The sequence below is a fragment of the Balaenoptera musculus genome, chromosome 10, assembly GCF_009873245.2.
Source record: "Balaenoptera musculus isolate JJ_BM4_2016_0621 chromosome 10, mBalMus1.pri.v3, whole genome shotgun sequence".
Taxonomy (NCBI): domain Eukaryota; kingdom Metazoa; phylum Chordata; class Mammalia; order Artiodactyla; family Balaenopteridae; genus Balaenoptera; species Balaenoptera musculus.
Window position 1 is genome coordinate 84,303,925 of NC_045794.1, and position 19,642 is coordinate 84,323,566.

General features: G+C 41.7%; 1 protein-coding gene across 1 annotated transcript in view; it reads left to right on the forward strand.

Annotated features, from left to right (window-relative positions):
* The window catches only part of MYBPC1 (myosin binding protein C1), a 94,557-nt gene that overhangs the window by 5,122 nt on the left and 69,793 nt on the right, over window positions 1-19,642 (forward strand). Inside the window, 3 exon segments of the mRNA XM_036866505.1 lie at window positions 12,784-12,825; window positions 16,393-16,434; window positions 17,624-17,665. Coding sequence (XP_036722400.1) covers window positions 12,784-12,825; window positions 16,393-16,434; window positions 17,624-17,665 — 126 coding nt within the window.

Below are 19,642 nucleotides of genomic sequence, written 5' to 3' on the forward strand. Positions count from 1 at the left end.
TTTTATCTGCACTCCTCCTTAATTAGTTTATGAAACCTATATTAAGAGACACAAGATACTCTTGGCAGTCCATGACTGTGGTAATTCTAGACCTCATCTCTAGACATACTTGTGTGTGTTAGATAATAAAGAACAGGATGAAAGCTCTAGCAATCAAAAATAAGCAGAAAACTATTAATTTCATGTGTGTACCTGCATAGATATGGCCATGTCTTTTCCTTTCTTTTTTCTTTTTTTTCCCATTTCACTTCTTGATGGGAACAGATGTCTTTTCTGGAGTCCTTAGTTTGTTCGTAATATTGCACCCTGGGGAAGCCCAATAAATACACAGAAAGGTAGTTATTGAAATACAGTGTTTTGAGTTAGGTTAATCATGAAGTAGCTATTGCTTATTCAAGAGCAGTTTTCTAAAATTTGAAAGCCTAGTGATTAAGGAAAATGAAACTGTGAAAAAGAAGAAAAGGCTTTATCACTTAATTTCCTACATGCATGCAAATTGTCTTGTAACTGGAGAGAACAGGGCATCTGTCCCCACAGCTTTTTACAAAAACAGCCCCAAAATATCAAAGTGATGATATTGTTGCACCCAGATCTCTTCTTCATGGATAGGCCCAGTTATAATTCACAAAGAGTATATTTGTTTTGGACAGCCACACAGATAGACAACAAGCCAAATTTCAGGATGTTCCCATGCAAGGGGCAGATTATTTATGCACTTTTACATGCATTTCCAGAGTAAAGTTTTAGATTCCATCAGATCGGGTCATGAAGTGGTTGATTTGGCAAAGAAAAAGACAAGGATCATTTAATCCCATGCCTATTTTTCTCTCTAAAATTAGTTCCCAAGAAGCTAACCATAATCTGACTTTCATTATGACTTTCAAGTCTGAAATCTACTTTGATAAGACTTTTGCCTTTTTATGCTCCCTAGGAATCTTTTTATGGGCCAGTTTGGCATATCAATACAATACCTAAAATCATGTTTATTAGTATGTCAGATGTTAGATCTTATAATTTTGTTTTTGTTTTTTGAATTGCACTTTAGATATTTACAAGAATTTAGGGCTCAAATTATTCTTTTTCTCCAAAATCATCCAGTTCTTCCTCTAAATCACATCAAATCTCTTTCGAAGTTCCTCAGGAATTCTTTGCTTGTAGCAGGTAATAGCTTCTTCCTTCTATAAAATTTTACGTTTTGGAGCAGAATGTTCTGCTTATAACTAAGAATCACCTAAAATTATGCAATTCTACAATTTAATTTCTCATTTTTTTAGTTACATGTCTTTAGACTTGTTCTGCATAGAGTATGTATTTTTGGGTTTTCCTCACATATATTGAGTAATAGTCATCATTAAACATAGTGACATAAACAAAGTATACTATTCACAGAACTTTCTAGACTGTTCAAATTCTAGCTGCACATGTATTGAGTTAGTTATACTTCATATGCCTCAGATTCTTCATCTGTTAAATGTGAATAGTAATAGTACCTAACTCACTTTTTTTTTTTTAATAAGAATTAAATGAGATAAATCTGGTAAAAAGCTCAGAATAAATCCTAGCATGTAATTAGAACTCAAGTCTTTTCCTTCTAAAGCAGCAAACTCAGAAATCTTGTCGGGCATAAGGCGTTAAATGTCTCACATTTAATATAAAATTTGAGGGCATTTCCGCCCTCTTATCAGTCACTGTAAGGTATGTAACAACCACTGTTCACCTCCTTACCTGCTGTTAATATTTATCATACGGTCCCAGACAGCTGTGGTTATTATCATAACCATCATTGCCACCACGACGAGTATTTCCTCTTTTTAAACTTGTGGTGAAATATCTTCCCTTTCACCCATGGAGGCTCAGATCAAATTAGAGGCCTACACTTCAGAGCCTCTGTTGTGTTCCCAGTGAAATGTGTTATGTCCAGCTGGGGGTCCCCAGTTGTTAGCCAGATGGTGATAACCATTGTGGGAGCATGGCCTTTCCCACTTAGATGAAAGAGTCACCCAGCACAGTTGAACATATAACTATATCCTCCACCAAAAGTTGTAAGGCTTGGGTGTTGGGGACATTAAGATTTTTCTTCCCACCCGGGGTGCTGTTGGCAGGTGGGGTCTTCCTCTGGTCTGAACATTTCTGAGATAACCACATAAAGAACTCTGCATGACCACATATGGATATGGTGGGTGATTGATTGAGTGGCTGTATTTACTGCTGTGGAATTTTATTTTTATGACCCCACCTGGCATCAGGCCTGTCTTTCCTCTATTTTTAAAAAGTCACCCAATGTGAGGCCTAGCAATAGCTTGGGGCAAGGCCTGTAAGGGATTTATTCTGATAAGCCTATAACCACAGAAGAGTGATACGATTGTAGGAATGGCCCACTCAGGAGCAGACCCCCAGGAAAGGCATACAAAGGGACTAAAGGGAGAAATCGTTAACGATTCAAATCACTTTTGCAATAATTTCCTTTTGACCTGTGCTAATTTTTTTTTTTTAAGTATTAATTATCTCAACCCATCTTTTTTTTTTTTTTTTTTAATTTATTTATTTTTGGCTGTGTTGGGTCTTCGTTTCTGTGCGAGGGCTTTCTCTAGTTGTGGCAAGCGGGGGCCACTCTTCATCGCGGTGCGCGGGCCTCTCACTGTCGCGGCCTCTCTTGTTGCGGAGCACGGGCTCCAGACGCGCAGGCTCAGTAGTTGTGGCGCACGGGCCTAGTTGCTCCGCGGCATGTGGGATCTTCCCAGGCCAGGGCTCGTGGGATCTTCCCAGGCCAGGGCTTGAACCCGTGCCCCCTGCATTGGCAGGCAGATTCTCAACCACTGCACCACCAGGGAAGCCCCGACCTGTGCTAATTTTTTAAGCTTCAATTTGAGTAAAGCTTCTTCTACACTATTGTTCACATCTATGTCACTCCCAACCCTCATTTGATTCTTACTTTAAGACATGGCAAGAATAATGATAAACAGACCAGTCATCAGATCTTAGCAAAAGGTCTCATTTTCATCCAGCTCCATGTTAAGAGTGAGAAGCTATTTGTTGCTGTGTAATAATAACCAGATTTTAATCTTCCTGTGTGGAATGACATCTTAAGTTAAAAACATGTATAATTAGAACGATGGAAGAACAAATTGACTAGGGAAGGGAAAAAACCCTGTGGATTCAGGGAATTTCCATCAAGCTAAATAAGGAGTCATTGAAAATTTACATACTTGATGCACGATTAGACTCCACCTATTCAGAGCCTTAGAATATAGTCTTGGGTGATATTTGGCCACGGTAAATAAATAATGGATTAAACTGATTGAATCAAATTCTGAATAGCTGGATTCGATGGATAGCTAATAGTTCATTTTGTTCTTGAACCTTATTATTTCAACCAATTTGGTCATCAACATGCCTAAAATGTAATATATTACTTCTTATTTTGAAAAACAAAGTACAGTGGATATAATTTAACTTTGTCATCAATTATAGATATCTGTTATCTTACCACATGATATCCCGAGAGCTCAGATTATTTGCCTTTTTGTTAATGGGCCCACATTGATTTGTATTTTGAATTTGTGTCCAACTTTTGACAGCTTTCCTGTTTCATCCCTTGCCAGGAGGCTGCTGTCTTCTTTAATTACTCTTACCAGTCAGTATGTGAAGCTGCCCCCTTCTCGCCCCTCTGCTGTTTGCTTTGGATCCCAGCCAGGTCAATAATCTGGCTGAGTAGGGCTGCCCTGCAGAGCACTGTATTTAAGGAGGCACTCATTCTCAGCGTCGTGCAAATGCAAGGTCCGCACCTGAGGTCAGTGCCTCCTTAAGTGTTGCTCCCTGGGCACCTGGCTCGCCTCACCCTAGTTCCAGTTCCAGGGCTGGGGACCTGGGGTGGGGGGTGGGGGGTACTTCTCTTGGGAGTAAAGCATTTGCGCTCTTAGTGTACCAAGTAGGAGGAGCTTGAGACAACTCATTTTGCTCTTCAGAAGCCCTTACAATTTGCTGGTCAGCAGCTGTTATGTGGATAAGTGAGGTTGCTAGATAGCTGAATTCTAAATAGGGGACGTGGTACTAGACAATATTACCCTTTTGTTCCCATTATTATGCACATTGGAAAATAAGTTACTGCCCTCCAAATCAGTTTATGGCTTTTATTTTGATGGCTTCATTCGTTTTATTAAGCAAGGCTACAGATTTTTCCTAAATGACGCATATGACATGAGTTGTTTTTTTTTTTTAAGTGTACACACACAAAATAATTTTTTAAGAAGATTTACCATAAATTCTCAATGATTCTCAAATTTTTGGTCTCAGATCCATTGGCATTCAATAATTACTGAGGAAACTAGAAAGCATTTGTTTCTGTGCATTCTATCCTTCAATATTTACTGCATTTGAAATTAAAATTAATAAACTTTTAAAACTTAAGAGTACAAAGCACATGTTCTATTCACTGTCAGAGTGTTGGTGTCATCACACATTATATATCCTCTGGAAAACTCCATGGCCTGTTTGTGAGAGAATGTGAGTGAAAAAGGCATATAATGTCTTAGCATTATTATGAAAATAGTTTTGACCTTTTGGACTCCCCAAAAGGGCCTCAGGGGCTCTTGGGGATCCCAGACCATACTTTGAGAATCTCTGTGTATAATTCCCCCTTAAATCCCAAGGTGTAAAATATCCAGACCTGTAGGCTATAATGAATAGAACAAAATAAGTATATAACTGTGAAAACATTAAATTACACATTAATTTATGTCCAAAAATCTTTACCTCTGCTGCATAAACAATGTAAACAATATGGCCAGTATAAATGCGCTGCCACTTGTGTTTGCTAATTTTTTTGGTGAAACTTATGATTCATATAATCAAAACTTCAGTAAATGTTATGAATGTCCCCATGCAGACAACATTTTACATTAAAGCAGTTTCCATTGTGCTGTTATCTAGGCATATGAGAGATAGGCTGTGACATGTACACAGTGCCAGACCTCACTATCAACAGGGGATACACCTGACAGTGTTTACTGCATATTTAATCTAAAAGGGAGGATAACTTGCTATATTACCAAAAGTAACAAAACAAGGGTTGGCCAGATAAAACCTTATTCACCGTGATTTCACAATACATAAAGCATTCACATATTTTATTTCAAACCAAGAACTTGAGAATAAGAAATAATAATTAGTAATAACATAAAATTTTCTCCTGTACCCCAGATTACCAAAGAATAGTTATAGTGTGTGTTTTATCCCAAAAAAAGTGGCAAAAAGAAAGCCACACATACATATACACAAAGATGTATAACCCTACCACTCAATGATAACAACTGTTATTATGTTCTTATCTTTTCTATGCCTATATAACATATTCATATGATGTAATTATGCTCTCCATGCTATTAAATGGCTAAACTGAATTGCACATGAGGGCCCGTAAAATAATTTTAAGTAAGTCAAGCAACGTATTATTTGAGCAAGTGAGCCCACGGGAAGGAGAGAACTCAGTTAATCATATCATTTTGGTGTACAGACACAGAGGGAGAGGCAGGTTCATGCCTCCTAAAATTAAAAATTTTTTTCCCTTTGGAACTTCCCTGGTGGCGCAGTGGTTAAGAATCCACCTGCCAATGCAGGGGACACAGCTTCCAGCCCTGGTCCAGGAAGATCCCACATGCCACGGAACAACTAAGCCCGTGCGCCACAACTACTGAGCCTGTGCTCTAGAGCCCGCGAGCCACAACTACTGAGCCCGCGTGCCACAACTATTGAAGCCTGCGCGCCTAGAGCCCGTGCTCCACAACAAGAGAAGCCACCGCAATGAGAAGCCCGCGCACCGCAAGGAAGAGTAGCCCCCGCTCGCTGCAACTAGAGAAAGCCCGCATGCAGCAACGAAGACGCAATGCAGCCAAATATAAATTAATTAATTTTTAAAAAATCGTTAATTATAAAAAACAATAAAATAAAAAAATAAAAAATTTTCCCCTTTAATTTACTGACGATGGGACACTTGATTATGGAAAATAGAAATGGACGGCATTGGAGGGAGCCAACCATTTATGGAGTGACCGGGTTCCTGGTCTTTCAGCAAAGCACGAAGTCCACTTATGGGCTGTCTATTTAATAGCGGCCACCAGTGCCCGTCAATTAGAATGCCCTGGCACTCACTGTGCAGGCCTGCCATTGGTGGCATACCTGCGCTTTTTACAGTAGGTGGTCATAGGAAAAATCCACCATAAATAGATCAAGCCCTTTGAAAGCACGTCAGCGTTGCAGAGGGAAAGAAAGTCTATATCTGCGAATTAGAAAAGATCAAAGCACAGCCTCCCTTGCTGAAGTAGGAAGGAGTTAGCTTTAGTTGCTGGTTCAGAATCTGGTTAATTTTTATGTTGTCCATGAAAATATTTCCTTGGGCTTAATTTTTCAAAGTATCCTGGTTTTTTTTTTTTTATTATTATCATTCATAAAAAGTTTAAAAACAACAACTTACATAACCCTGCTTCTTGAGTCCATCCTGTTGGTCTGTTTTCCAATAGTGACGATGGGTGAGGACGGATGAGGGGGACGAGAAGCTAACTTTATTCACCTGGCAGAAAAGTCCCATGGAATTTGCCCTGTGGTGTTTGAATAAGCAGGAGTATAGTAGGACCTCACTTCAATAGATACCTGTTAGCTCAAAATCTCAAGCTTTAGAGAGCTTCCCGAGGCCTTGTGCTTCCTGACAGTAACAACATGGCGAAACTAGGGGACAATGGAGTTGGCGTGGTTGGCTGAGGGTTTTTGCTAAGACATCAAGCCCAGATTTTGAAAAAGGAGAATCCTTAGAAAAGCAAGTGGTGTTTTTTTTTTTTTTTTTAACTTTTTTTGGGTTTATTTATTTTATTTATTTATTTATTTATGGCTGTGTTGGGTCTTCGTTTCTGTGTGAGGGCTTTCTCTAGTTGCGGCAAGTGGGGGCCACTCTTCATCGCGGTGCGCGGGCCTCTCACTATCGCGGCCTCTCTTGTTGCGGAGCACAGGCTCCAGATGCGCAGGCTCAGTAGTTGTGGCTCACGGGCCTAGTTGCTCCGCGGCATGTGGGATCTTCCCAGACCAGGGCTCGAACCCGTGTCCCCTGCATTGGCAGGCAGATTCTCAACCACTGCGCCATCAGGGAAGCCCCGCAAGTGGTGTTTTGAGGGCCAAAACTCTAGTCCTAATTGCTCTCCCAAAATGGAAGGCGTGCTGACGATAAGAAGAAATCTAAATGATGGGGTTGGGTGAGTGCCTGGGAGCGGTCAGCCAGCAGGAGGGTCACCAATGGATGACATAGTGTTCCCTGTGGGTAAGGCAGACGAAGAAAGCTGCCTTCGGAGTGCCAGGGGGCGGTTCTTGATTTCTTGGCAGCGAGCGGAAGGGGCTTTTGTGCGGGTAGGAACAGCCTGCCAGTCAACTATATTTACAGAGCACCTGCTGTGCAGAATTTGAAAAGGAGGAGGAGACAGGCCTTGTCCTCAAGAAGCTTGTGATCAAAGAGAGAAGAGAAGTTCCCATGTACTGTGAACCCATTACCTTTCACAGTCATATTTGGAATGCAAGAGGATTTGATGACCTTGAAGGCACAGTCTGAGCGTTCTTTTTTTTTTTTTTTAAATTTTATAGCTACTTTTATTTTTATTTATTTATTTATTTTTGGCTGTGCTGGGTCTTCGGTTCGTGCGAGGGCTTTCTCTAGTTGTGGCAAGTGGGGGCCACTCTTCATCGCGGTGCGGGGACCGCTCTTCATCGCGGTGCGCGGGCCTTTCACTATCGCGGCCTCTCTTGTTGCGGGGCACAGGCTCCAGACGCGCAGGCTCAGTAGTTGTGGCTCACGGGCCTAGTTGCTCCGTGGCATGTGGGATCTTCCCAGACCAGGGCTCGAACCCGTGTCCCCTGCATTAGCAGGCAGATTCTCAACCACTGCGCCACCAGGGAAGCCCTGTCTGAGCATTCTTATTCAAAGTATGGGTCGTGGGCCAGCAGCATCACCAGGGAGCCTGTTAAAAATGCAGAATCTGGAACCCTGTGCAGACCCCCAGAGTCGGAACCTGCACTGGACCAAATCCCTAGGGGATTCGTATGCCCATAGCAGTTTCAGAAGCACAAGAGGGGCTGTGGAGGTGCTGAGTCTCGAATGTTTTGAGAGAGAAAAGCCACCTGGCTTGGTAACTAAACTGATAGAAAAAGGCAGTTCATTTACCTGAGATTCTTTTTTTAAAAAAAATATTTATTTATTTATTTATCTGGCCGCACCCGGTCTTAGTTGTGGCATGCAGGATCTTTGGTGTCGCGTGTCGACTCTTAGTTGCGGCATGTGGGATCCAGCTCCCTAACCAGGGATCGAACCACAGCCCTCTTCCTTGGGAGCCTGGAACCTTAGCCACTGGACCACCAGGGAAGTCCCTACCTGTGAGATTCTTAAACACAAACATCTCATCTTAGCCAACTTTATAAACCCCGCCCTTGTTAAATTCATAATGAGGCTCGATGAATTCTGGTTGCATGGGTGCTTCTTCTACAGTCCCTGTTCAGTGGGGTACACTGGAAATTGTTGTGAATGAATTATTGTTATAGAGGCAGCTCATGGATTTGGGGAACATGCAAATGATTCTTAGAGGCGTGGGCAAAGCTGGGCATGACAGAGCCTGTCAGAGACAAACATGAATAAGAGAGATGCATGAACAGTTATTTTAAGGCAAAAGTGGGGAATAGCTCAAGGCCCTGAGACTTACCCACAGTGGTTCATTTTCAGTCTAAGTCATGTGCTGCTTGGCCTTCACCACTCCTGGTCCCCCGTCTCTCCAGATTTAGAACAGCTGGAATTCTTTGTCTCAACTGCCTTGAAGTCTACTGAGAGTTCATCTTCTTATCCTTTCTGTCCCACCAGGACTGATTGATCAGTTTATTTATATTGCACAAACTCTATAATGCATGTAGAACTCATCAAAATAATAATTATTACCATTTTACAGTAGGAGAGTGAGGGCCCTCCCTCCTCTGTTCATTTCCCGGATGCTTCCTCAGCCCCGACCCCAATTCCAAACATGTTCTAATGTGATGCAGCCCACAGACCTAGACATAAGGCAAATCCCAGCAGGTAGCATGTGAGGAAAGACTTGAGTGTCATTCTCCCAGGTTATGTCACAGTAAAATCATGATCATAATGACGAGAGCCATGAAAAGAGAGAGAAAGCATATATGACGTTTACCACATTCCCTGCCCCTGCAGGAACTCCTTCATTCCTGCCAACAAACCTAGAGATAGGTTTTGCTATTATTTCTATTACATAGATGAGGAAATTGAGGCATATTCCACTCCCCATTCCATAGGGCAACATCCAAAGGAGGCTCTGTGGCCATGACAATCTGACCGATCGATTCAGCAGGGAAAAATGCAGGAAAATCTCTGAAAAGCCCATCAGCCCACTTCTGCCTCCACAAGCGTGAGCAGCTGAGAAGGGAAATGCAGCCCCAACCTGCAGAGGCCAGGTGCTGACTCTAGCCGACCTGGGGCAGAGCCTGGTTCCACCCTTCATGGGCGGTGGGACCCCGCAGGGCCTCAGTTCCCATCTGCAAAGTGGGGATAGTGATAGTACTGACTGCATAGCGTTGTAAGGATTGTAAGAACTAATATATACTAGGTCATGCATGCCGTGGGTGCCCATACATGGTTGTTATTTATTTATTCCTTCACTGGCTGTCAAATAATGGGAATTCTATGATTTTAAGAAGGAGAAGTTGTGGCTCTGCCTATTCACCAGGCAGGCATGCATTTGCCTACTTCTATTTGTCACGGCTATCCTAAAAATGCACCAGCATTAATATCCTATCATGTTTCTGTAGTTCTGACTATCTGATACAGTTGGCTGTTAATGATGGATGTTCTGTGGATTTGTTGGAAGTGGAACTAAGCCCTTTAAATTCTCATTTTGGTCTGATTTGTTACATAGAACACTGGGGCTATAGACACCATGGAAATGAAGAATTCACATTCAGGGCACTTTTACAGTTTCAGTGTCCAGAAAGTTTCTCTTTTATTTATTTGATTAGAATTCACCCTTGGCCTTTTTTCCAAAACAGGATTTTAAGCAACCTCAGCTTCCCTTACAAAATAAGCCTTCGTTTCCAAAGATGCTGAGAAAGAATAGCCAATTTGATAGCTCACACACAGACACCAAAGAAACCCTTCTTAATTCTTTTTTATCAATTCATTTTGCATTTAATATGGTTTCAGCAATTAGAGGAGGTACCAGGGAGACAGGAAAGGAATGAAAGATCTGTGTTTTTGTTTAGTTGGGAGGGACAAGAAACACAAATATATGGAGACAACTGGAAAATACTTTTAAAATAATTAGGAAATAAATAGTGTATCATGAGGTGGTCCAGAATGCCTCCAGAATAAAGGAGGGGAACAGAACTGAATAATCAGCTCTGAGAGTCTTAAGAGAAATGTCAAAAAGACAGACCAAGATTGCCAAAGAATAATAATAGTAATAGTTATTGCTGTAAATTATAGAGCTCTATCTACACGCCAGGAACTGTGCTATGCATTTTACATAGGATTAGCACCCTAAGAGGTCATTTATCTTATTATCCTTATTTCACAGATGAGAACACAAAGATTGACAGAGATTAAGGAATTGTTCCCAATTACACAACTTGTAAGGCGTAGTGTCAGGATTTGAACCTAGATCTGTCTGACGCAATCACATGTAGAGGAAAAACAGAAGGTCTGTTGGGGAGAAGATCACCACTCTTCTCAGTGGCAGGAAGGTCAGAAGGTGAATAGAGAAACCAACTCTAGAACAGGGGCCACTGGGGTCACTAAGAAGAAGGAGAGGCAGGAGGTGCCTGCCAACAATGGCTTTGACCCTTAACCTGGAGAGTGTGGACCTAACCTAGTAGGTAATAGGGACCCTCTTGGGTAGAATAACAGGATGAAACACAGTGGTAGCATAAGTAAACCTGCAGCTGTGGGAAAAGAGACTGGAAGGCAGAGAAACTTGTCTTAAAGGGAGCCAGGAAGATGTCCATGGGCATTGGATGACGATGGCCAAGTCCAAAAGATAGAGTGTCAAATAGGCTCCTCGCTCTTGGTATTCTGATACCTGTGTGTAGCCCCAGCTCACCCAAAGCCAAGAGGTCAATATTAGATTTCCATTGCTGCGCTCAAATCTCTGAAAATAAAATGCTTTGACAGAGGGTTTCGTCTCCTGGTTGACACTGGCAGGAAAGATCCTTTCATGACGTGGCAAAGAAACGAAAGTGTTTCTGGTGTGCCATCTACGGGACACTTGTGCTATCACCGTATCTTCAAACCACATCACATTGACCACATTATCTTCTGCCTGTCTGTAAGGTGATATGTCTTTTCTCCTTTGGTTAGATTTCCCCACCCCCACCTCATTAGTAAATCGTAATATACTTGTTTAGGATCATCTGAATGAAAATACAGTAATCATGTATTTTTAAACAATAAATTGGAATTTGTCCCCAGCACAAAAAATTAGTGATGAAAGAAGACATTGCTGTTTCCTGGCAACCCTGCATCACTCCTCTCCTGATTGCTATTGCAGGGCAGGCTACTCCTTCTTCTGTCTCCTCCCAGCCTGCCTAGACTAAAACGGGGCACTTGGCCTGCCCAGTGATGACTCTCAGACCAAACTACTTGTTGTGAGGTATTGTCCTCTTTCCTTGGAAAGAGCCACTTGTGGAAAAAATGTGGAAAATCCTAGATCTGGACAAAGATAAAGCTCCTGGGATCCCGCAGTGTGTCTATACTACAAAAACTTTTCTTTGATATTTATTTATCAAACAGAAAATCATTTTTAAAAAGGTCACCTTCAATAACTGCCTCTTCCTCCCCTGGAGTAGTAGCAGCTGGCTCACATGCCCATCACTAATTCCCTGTTCTGGGCATCCGTGGGGATTCAGCAGGGGAAACTCTATGCCCGTTGGTCATAGGATATGCCTTTAGCTACTTGGACATAGTATATTCTTTAAAAGAAGTTTCTTTAACAGACTTTACCACCAGACTGCTCTATAATCCTGGATATCCAAAGCCTAGGATAAAAACCTCAAAACCAGAGCTCAGAAACCTTTGGATAAGTGTAGGTGAAAATCTGCTCCAGGCATACAAACTTCCAGAAATGACTGTGACGGAGGGGGGTTGATTCTGTTTCCCAGAACAGAATAGTGGTTCTGAACAGTGATTTGCCTTGTAATAAAAGGAAACGCTGCAAAGCCAGAGGACTTTGGTCTCAACATCATTCAGAAAGTATGTCTCACGAGGGCAGGATGGTGTCAGAGATGCTGCAGTGTCCTTGCACTCTGGGGAAAGTGGGGTCTCATTTACAGAGCACCTTAAGCTCTAAGGGACGTGCTGGGTACTCACGGTGTCTCATTTCGTCCTCACAGCAACCCTATGCATATGAGATAGGTGTTGTGTCCATTTTTCCAGAGAAGGGAAACAGGCTCAATGCTATTAAATGCCCCACCTGCTGCCTGAGGGGATAACTAAGTGGAAGGATGTCTGGATGCCCATTTTACCTGCGCTCTGTCCGTCACTAAACGCTGCCCCTCCTGGAAGTCTACATATCTTCAAACCGCATTTAGATCCTCACCTCACACCATACACCAAAAGACAGTGTGTCTTGAGTTGATGCTTTTCTTCTCGTCAGGCCAGAGAAGATGGCTGCCTGGAGTTGAGCAGAGCCTGGGGCTGTGGAAAATATCTTTTCTCAGGATAAATGAGACTAACACTTCCATTACTCTTTTCATTTCCAGAAAATGAAGTGCTGGCCCCAGCACCAGCTCCACCCCGGGAAGGTGAGTAAAAACATGGCCTTATATGTTTGGGCCGCAAATACAGAACATCCATCCCAGCATGAGCTGGCCTCCACTGAGGCTGTGAACTTTAACCCAACTCCCATGGAGAAGCTGGATGACCACAGTTCTTATAGGTTTGTAATAATAACCATACCTTGTGTTTGTATAACTTTCTTATGTTAATCTGACTTGGATGGCACGTCATATACTTATAAAACCTTTGAAGTTATGCCGAAGTTGTTGTTACGCCCATGCTTTAGCATTGTGGAGACTGAGTCTCCAAGGGGCCGAAGGATTCACAGTGATTTTTCACACATAACTAAAGGCAAACAAAGCCCACATCTTTCTTGTGAGAGTGGGGTGATCCTACCTCAGACCTGGAAGATGAGCGGCCCTTTCCTTACTTGAACTATGTCACCATCAAGCACCTCCAGAAACTCCTAGGGGAGTTTCCAGGAAGGTTTGGTGGCCTCCAAGGCTCAACATCAGCGACAACTTCTCCAGTCTTTGTACCCTGTTGTCCAGCAGGGGGCAACAAAAAAGCAAGCAATAAAGAGTTCCAGTGAACTGCTTGGCAGGTAGAGGTAGTGCCCAGCAACACAACAGGTAAAGCCTGCTTTTATATCCACCAACACCTAAGGAAGAGAACAGGATTAGAAGAATGGCAAGCCCAGGACTTCCCTGGTGGTGCAGTGGTTAAGAATCTGCCTGCCAATGCAGGGCACACGGGTATGAGCCCTGGTCCGGGAAGATCCCACATGCCACGGAACAACTAATCCCCGTGCGCCACAACTACTGAGCCTGCTCTCTAGAGCCTGCGAACCACAACTACTGAGCCCACGTGCCACAACTACTGAAGCCTGCGTGCTCTAGGGTCCATGTGCCGCAACTACTGAGCCCGCGTGATGCAACTACTGAAGCCCACGTGCCTAGAGCCCGTGCTCTGCAACAAGAGAAGCCACCGCAATGAGAAGCCCACACACCGCAACGAAGAGCAGCCCCTGCCGCAACTAGAGAAAGCCTGCACGCAGCAAAGAAGACCCAATGCAGCCAAAAATTTAAAAAAAGAATGGCAAGCTGAAGTGGAATCTCCAGAACCATTTGTCTGCTCAGCCCCCCGGGTGGGGGCAACCAAAATTACATGCATTTTCCCATGAGGGCACCAAAGTGCCCTCTCTCATCACTCTTCCTCCTAAACAAGATGAGAAACTGGCATCCATTCAAGTATTATTCACAGGATATTTACCATGTGTACACCTCTACCCTAACCCTTCAGAAGGTTACAGAGCTACCTATCAAATACTTATTGATAGCTAGATGCAAACGTACTCTACCAGATGTAGTCGAGGAATTCTAAGTAGGAAATATTTCCCTGTATTCAGTTTGCTTACAGCCAAGTAGGAAATGAAATACAGCCCAGAGAACAATTAAGTTAAATACAAACACAATATTGAAACATCAGACATTACTGTAAGAACCTCACAAGGCAGTATGTGACTTAATGCAGGTTAGTTGAATTGACAATGTGGTGTGAAGCCAAGGGCTAGGAGGTCACCATAGCCCAGTCCAGCCTGGGTGAAAGCAGGAATTGAATAAGGCCTCAGTTGCTGGTATTTTTGCATGGAAATTTATAAGAGGATATGACGCTCTTCTGCTTTAGAGATTATTTCCGGGAGGGCAGTTTGAGAAATCTAACTGCTCAGAGGAATCCCCTCCGTCCAGCTAAGAATACTAGATTCACACACTCAAAATCCTTACATAGTAAAGAAGAGTACTGCTATGTGTTAAAATGAATGAAACAGGGTCAGTGCCATGTTCGTTCAAACAAGGACAAGTTCAAGTTTAGTTTTCTTTCAAACCCATGTAAGATGTGTGACATTCTTCTTAGGAACTTCTTCTTTGGTGTGTTTTCTCCTTGCACATACAGATTTATTTTTTGCCAGCACTGAGGACACTGAGAACCTGCAGGCCATTACTGACATAACCTTTCCCTTCTGCTCTTCAGATCAGCAGCTGTCACTGGGCCACTATAAAGTTTCCCTTGTTACGCCACGTTTCATATTCATTATACAATACTGACCTCCTGTTCCTAAAACAAGTCTTCTTCCAAAGTCTACTAAAATTATCCATATTAGTTAATTAAGATTCAGATGTCAGGGTTTCCCTGGTGGTGCAGTGGTTAAGAATCTGCCTGCCAATGCAGGGGACACGGGTTCGAGCCCCAGTCCAAGAAGATCCCACATGCCGCGGAGCAACTAAGCCCATGCACCACAACTGCTGAGCCTGCACTCTAGAGCTGGTGAGCCACAACTACTGAAGCCCGCGTGCCACAACTACTGAAGCCCGTGCGGCTAGAGCCCACGCACCGCAACAAGAGAAGCCACCGCAATGAGAAGCCCGCGCACCCAAAGAAAAGTAGCCCTCGCTCACCGCAACTAGAGAAAAGCCCATGTGCAGCAGTGAAGACCCAACGCAGCCAAAAAATAAAATAAATAAATTTATATATAAAAAAACTTTAAAAAAAAAGATTCAGATGTCAATTCATTGATCAAAAAAAAAAAAAAAGGAGGCATTTATGGTTGAAACAATTCTTTTCTTATATATACCACGAGTCAGACACCATTTGCAGGTATCTAAACTGTAATATGATTCTAAATAGAGAGAGATGCAAACCAGAGGGTCTCAACTGATATAATCTGATGTTCCTGCTCTTGTATTGCATTTATTGCCACTTAAATTCATCAAGAAGATTAATATGTGAATCAAATATTTTCTTTCAAACTACTGTACAATTGCAGATTTTATATGCTGGCTCTTTACTATATTATCTAGAAATCCAAACTATTGGAACCATTAGATGGATCAAACTTCTTTAAAAAGTCTGTCCCTCGTTGGGGTCTAAAATGAACTGACCCTCATTTTACACTCATTCCATACCAGCATATTACAATATAACATGGTCCCAGCATAGCTCAGCTATTTTAACAAAATCTGTATTGCATATTTCTATGTATACTTTTTTTCCAACATGATCAGATTTATTAACTGATTTTATTAGAAGTTTAATGTAACTCTGTATTATCATTCCCAAATTCATAGTTCATATATAGCATAATAAATGAGTATGTAGCATCATTTATGCTCTGTTCTGTTGTCATTAATTTCTTCTCTCTCCACCTCCACCCTGTTGCTCATCACACAATAAAATGCTTTCTTTAAGATACTTTTAAAAATGTGTTTGGGGCTTCCCTGGTGGCGCAGTGGTTGAGAATCTGCCTGCCAATGCAGGGGACACGGGTTCGAGCCCTGGTCTGGGAAGATCCCACATGCCGCGGAGCAACGAGGCCCGTGAGCCACAACTACTGAGCCTGCGCGTCTGGAGCCTGTGCTCCGCAACAAAAGAGGCCACGATAGTGAGAGGCCCGCGCACTGCGATGAAGAGTGGCCCCCACTTGCCACAACTAGAGAAAGCCCTCGCACAGAAACGAAGACCCAACACAGCCAAAAATAAAAATAAATTAATTAATTAATTAATTTTTAAAAAATGTGTTTGTACTTTCTACACAGCACCAAATAAAGAGAGGGAGGCCAGAACTTCAATAGCAAAAGGTGAGTTGGAGGGATGGAGAGTGAGGCCGAATTCAACAAAATTAGAAGCAGAAACAGCTCAGTAATGATTACCATGGAGGCCCCATAGAATTTGTCCTTATTAGTTAACTGAGATTCAGATGTCTATTCATCAATTTTTAAAAAAGAGAGAATTCATGGTTGAAACAATTCTTTTCTTACATACATCACAAGTCAGCCACTATTTGCAGGTATCTAAATTAATATGATTCTAAACAGAGAGATTCAAACCAGAGGGTCTCAACTGACAAAATGTGATGTTATTACTCTTGTATTGCATTTATTGCCACTCAACTCAACCGAGATTACTATGTACACCCAAATATTTTCTTTGAAACTACTGTACAATTGCAGATTTTATACCCTGGCTCTTTAATATTATCTAGACGTCCAAACTATTGGACCTCAAATTTCCATAAGAAGTTGTCCCTTGGGCTTCCCTGGTGGCACAGTGGTTGGGGGTCCGCCTGCCAATGCAGGGGACACGGGTTCAAGCCCTGGTCCAGGAAGATCCCACATGCCGCGGAGCAACTAAGCCCGTGCACCACAACTACTGAGCCTGCGCTCTAGGGCCCATGAGCCACAACTACTGAGCCCACGTGCCACAACTACTGAAGCCCGCGTGGCTAGAGCCCATGCTCCGCAACAAAAGAAGCCACCACAATGAGAAGCCTGCGCACCGCAATGAAGAGTAGCCCCCGCTCACTGCAACTAGAGAAAAGCCCGCATGCAGCAACGAAGACCCAACACAGCCAAAAATAAAAAACTAAATGAAAAAAAAAGAATGAGTTTAAAAAAAAAAAAAAAAGTTGTGCCTTGTTGGGATCTAAAATGAAGTGATCTATATTTTATACTGTTTCCACACCAGCATGTTATAATATGTTCCCAGAATAGCTAAGCTATTTTAACAAAATCTGTTACATGTTTCCATGTATACTTTTCCCCAAAATGATCAGATTTATTAACTACTTTTATTAAGTTTAATGTGACTCTACATTATAATTCCCGAATTTGTAATTCACGTATAGCATAATAAAGGAGCATTATAGCATCATTTGTGCTCTGTTCTGTTATTAATTTCTTCTCTCTCCACCTCCACCCTGTTGCTCATCACACAATAAAATGCTTTCTTTAAGATACTTTTTAAAATGTGTTTGTACTTTCCACACAGAACCAAATAAAGAGAAGGAGGCCAGAACTTCACCAGCAAAAGGTGAGTTGGAGGGAGGGAAAGTGAGTCTGAATTCAACAAAGTTAGAAGCAGAAAGAGCTCAGTAATGATTGCCATGGAAGCCCCATAGAATTCCTCTGCATTATCTTTCATCAGTGTGTTTCAGAGTTCTTCCTTTGCATCTTATCTGCATAACCCAATCAGCATAATGACGAACGGCGCTTTGATCAGTTTTCATTACATTTTTTAAAGAAAAACAACAATGATAAAAGTATCACAAGCAGTTGTTGAGATGCCAGCAAATTTATTTGTAGTTTCAAAGTTCCCATGTGCATGTGAAGGAAAAGAGGTGTCTGGTCTTCTTGGGATTATACCAATTTGGAAAATTATCTTAATTACCCAGATTTTAAAAAATTTAATATTTTCATGTTACTGTGTAAACTGTTCCAGGTTTCACTAGTAATTTTGAAAACTAGCATCTCATTTTGTAACATTTGTGTTCATGGAGACTTATGTAATGATTTATATAGAGGGACAATATCTTAAGCAAACATCACGTTATTCCTTATTGAATTGGAAACATTTGTTTCTGTCCTGTTTTTCTATTTTCACTTTATATGGAGGTAGTCCAGTTTTAGAAAATGAATAACCTTTATCATATACTTTTTCATGGATCCATGAAATACTAATTCCTTTGTCTCCCCATGGAGGAAGTCATTGTCATTACTGACCATTTGTCTTAAGTAAAGGAGCATTAGTCTTCTACAGAAGAAAGTTTTCACAGAGGTAGACCTGACAATTTTGCTTTGTATGTTTGTATCATCATTTTAAAAATTTATTTTTTATTTGTGCACTGAATAACACAGTTTAGATTCTGGAATAACCCATTATTTCTTGACTACAATAAGACCTTTCTCTTTTTTTCTGGACACCACTCAAAAGCATGTTAAGTATCTCTTTGTTCTTACTATGTCATATTTCATTAACTAATTCATATGATATTTTTGTCTTCTATATATTAGTAAAATACTTTTTTTCTTTCAGTACATTGGACCACTTTTCTTCAGCTAACTTGAATTTACAGCTCTCATAAATGAACACATAGTGTTAGTATACTTACTTTGTCCTTGACCTTCAGTGGCTCCGTGAATAGTAACATGAATCCTGGCCACATGGGCCACAGTCTGAAGGTTATTTGCATATGGAATGCAAACAGTGCAAACTCCTAGAACTCCTTCCATGAGATGGGTTCAAGGAGGTTTGGACATCCTGGCTGAAGTTATTATAACATTCTTCTTTACAAGGCTGATGGCATACGCCTCTGTTTCCAAATTTGGAAAGGTGCTTGGACCAGGCTGTAAGGCTCAACCAACAGAGCAGATGATGTAATCCCAGAAGGCAAACTGTCAAATGTTTAAACAAAGCCTGTGCCTGACCCTTAATCTGAAAAGTCATATTATATTTGTATGCTTAAATGTGAAAATGCCTTTCTGTAAGTTAAAATCAACCAACCAACCAACCGACCAACCAGTCAACCAACCAACCAGTCTACCAATCAACAAAAACCCTTTTCCTTACACAGAACACAATATGATGAAAGAGCAAGGCCAGATGACCAAGAAAGGCATCCTGAAATTAGTAGCATTTTTTTCCTGACATTTGCAGAAGTTAAACAAGGTCATGGCCACATGCAGTCATGTGCCCAGGTACATAAACTGCCACGTATGTATTTGCTCTACATGCCTAGAAAGCAAATCAATTTAGGATAGAAAGGGACATCCCTAAATAAAGAAGATAGGTGGTGGAAGTTATTTCTAAATATACAATCCCCTTCAACCATTACTTACTTTCATCAAGGACAGGGAAATGTCAAAGAAAATACCCAAGTGAAAAGTAGACACAGTAATCATTGCTATTATGTATAGCCCTGGTTGAGAAAGAATTCTTGCATGAGCATAAACAAGATTGACAGGTGCAACAGACCTGCTCTCCAGCTTACACTAGAATCCCTGTCCTCTA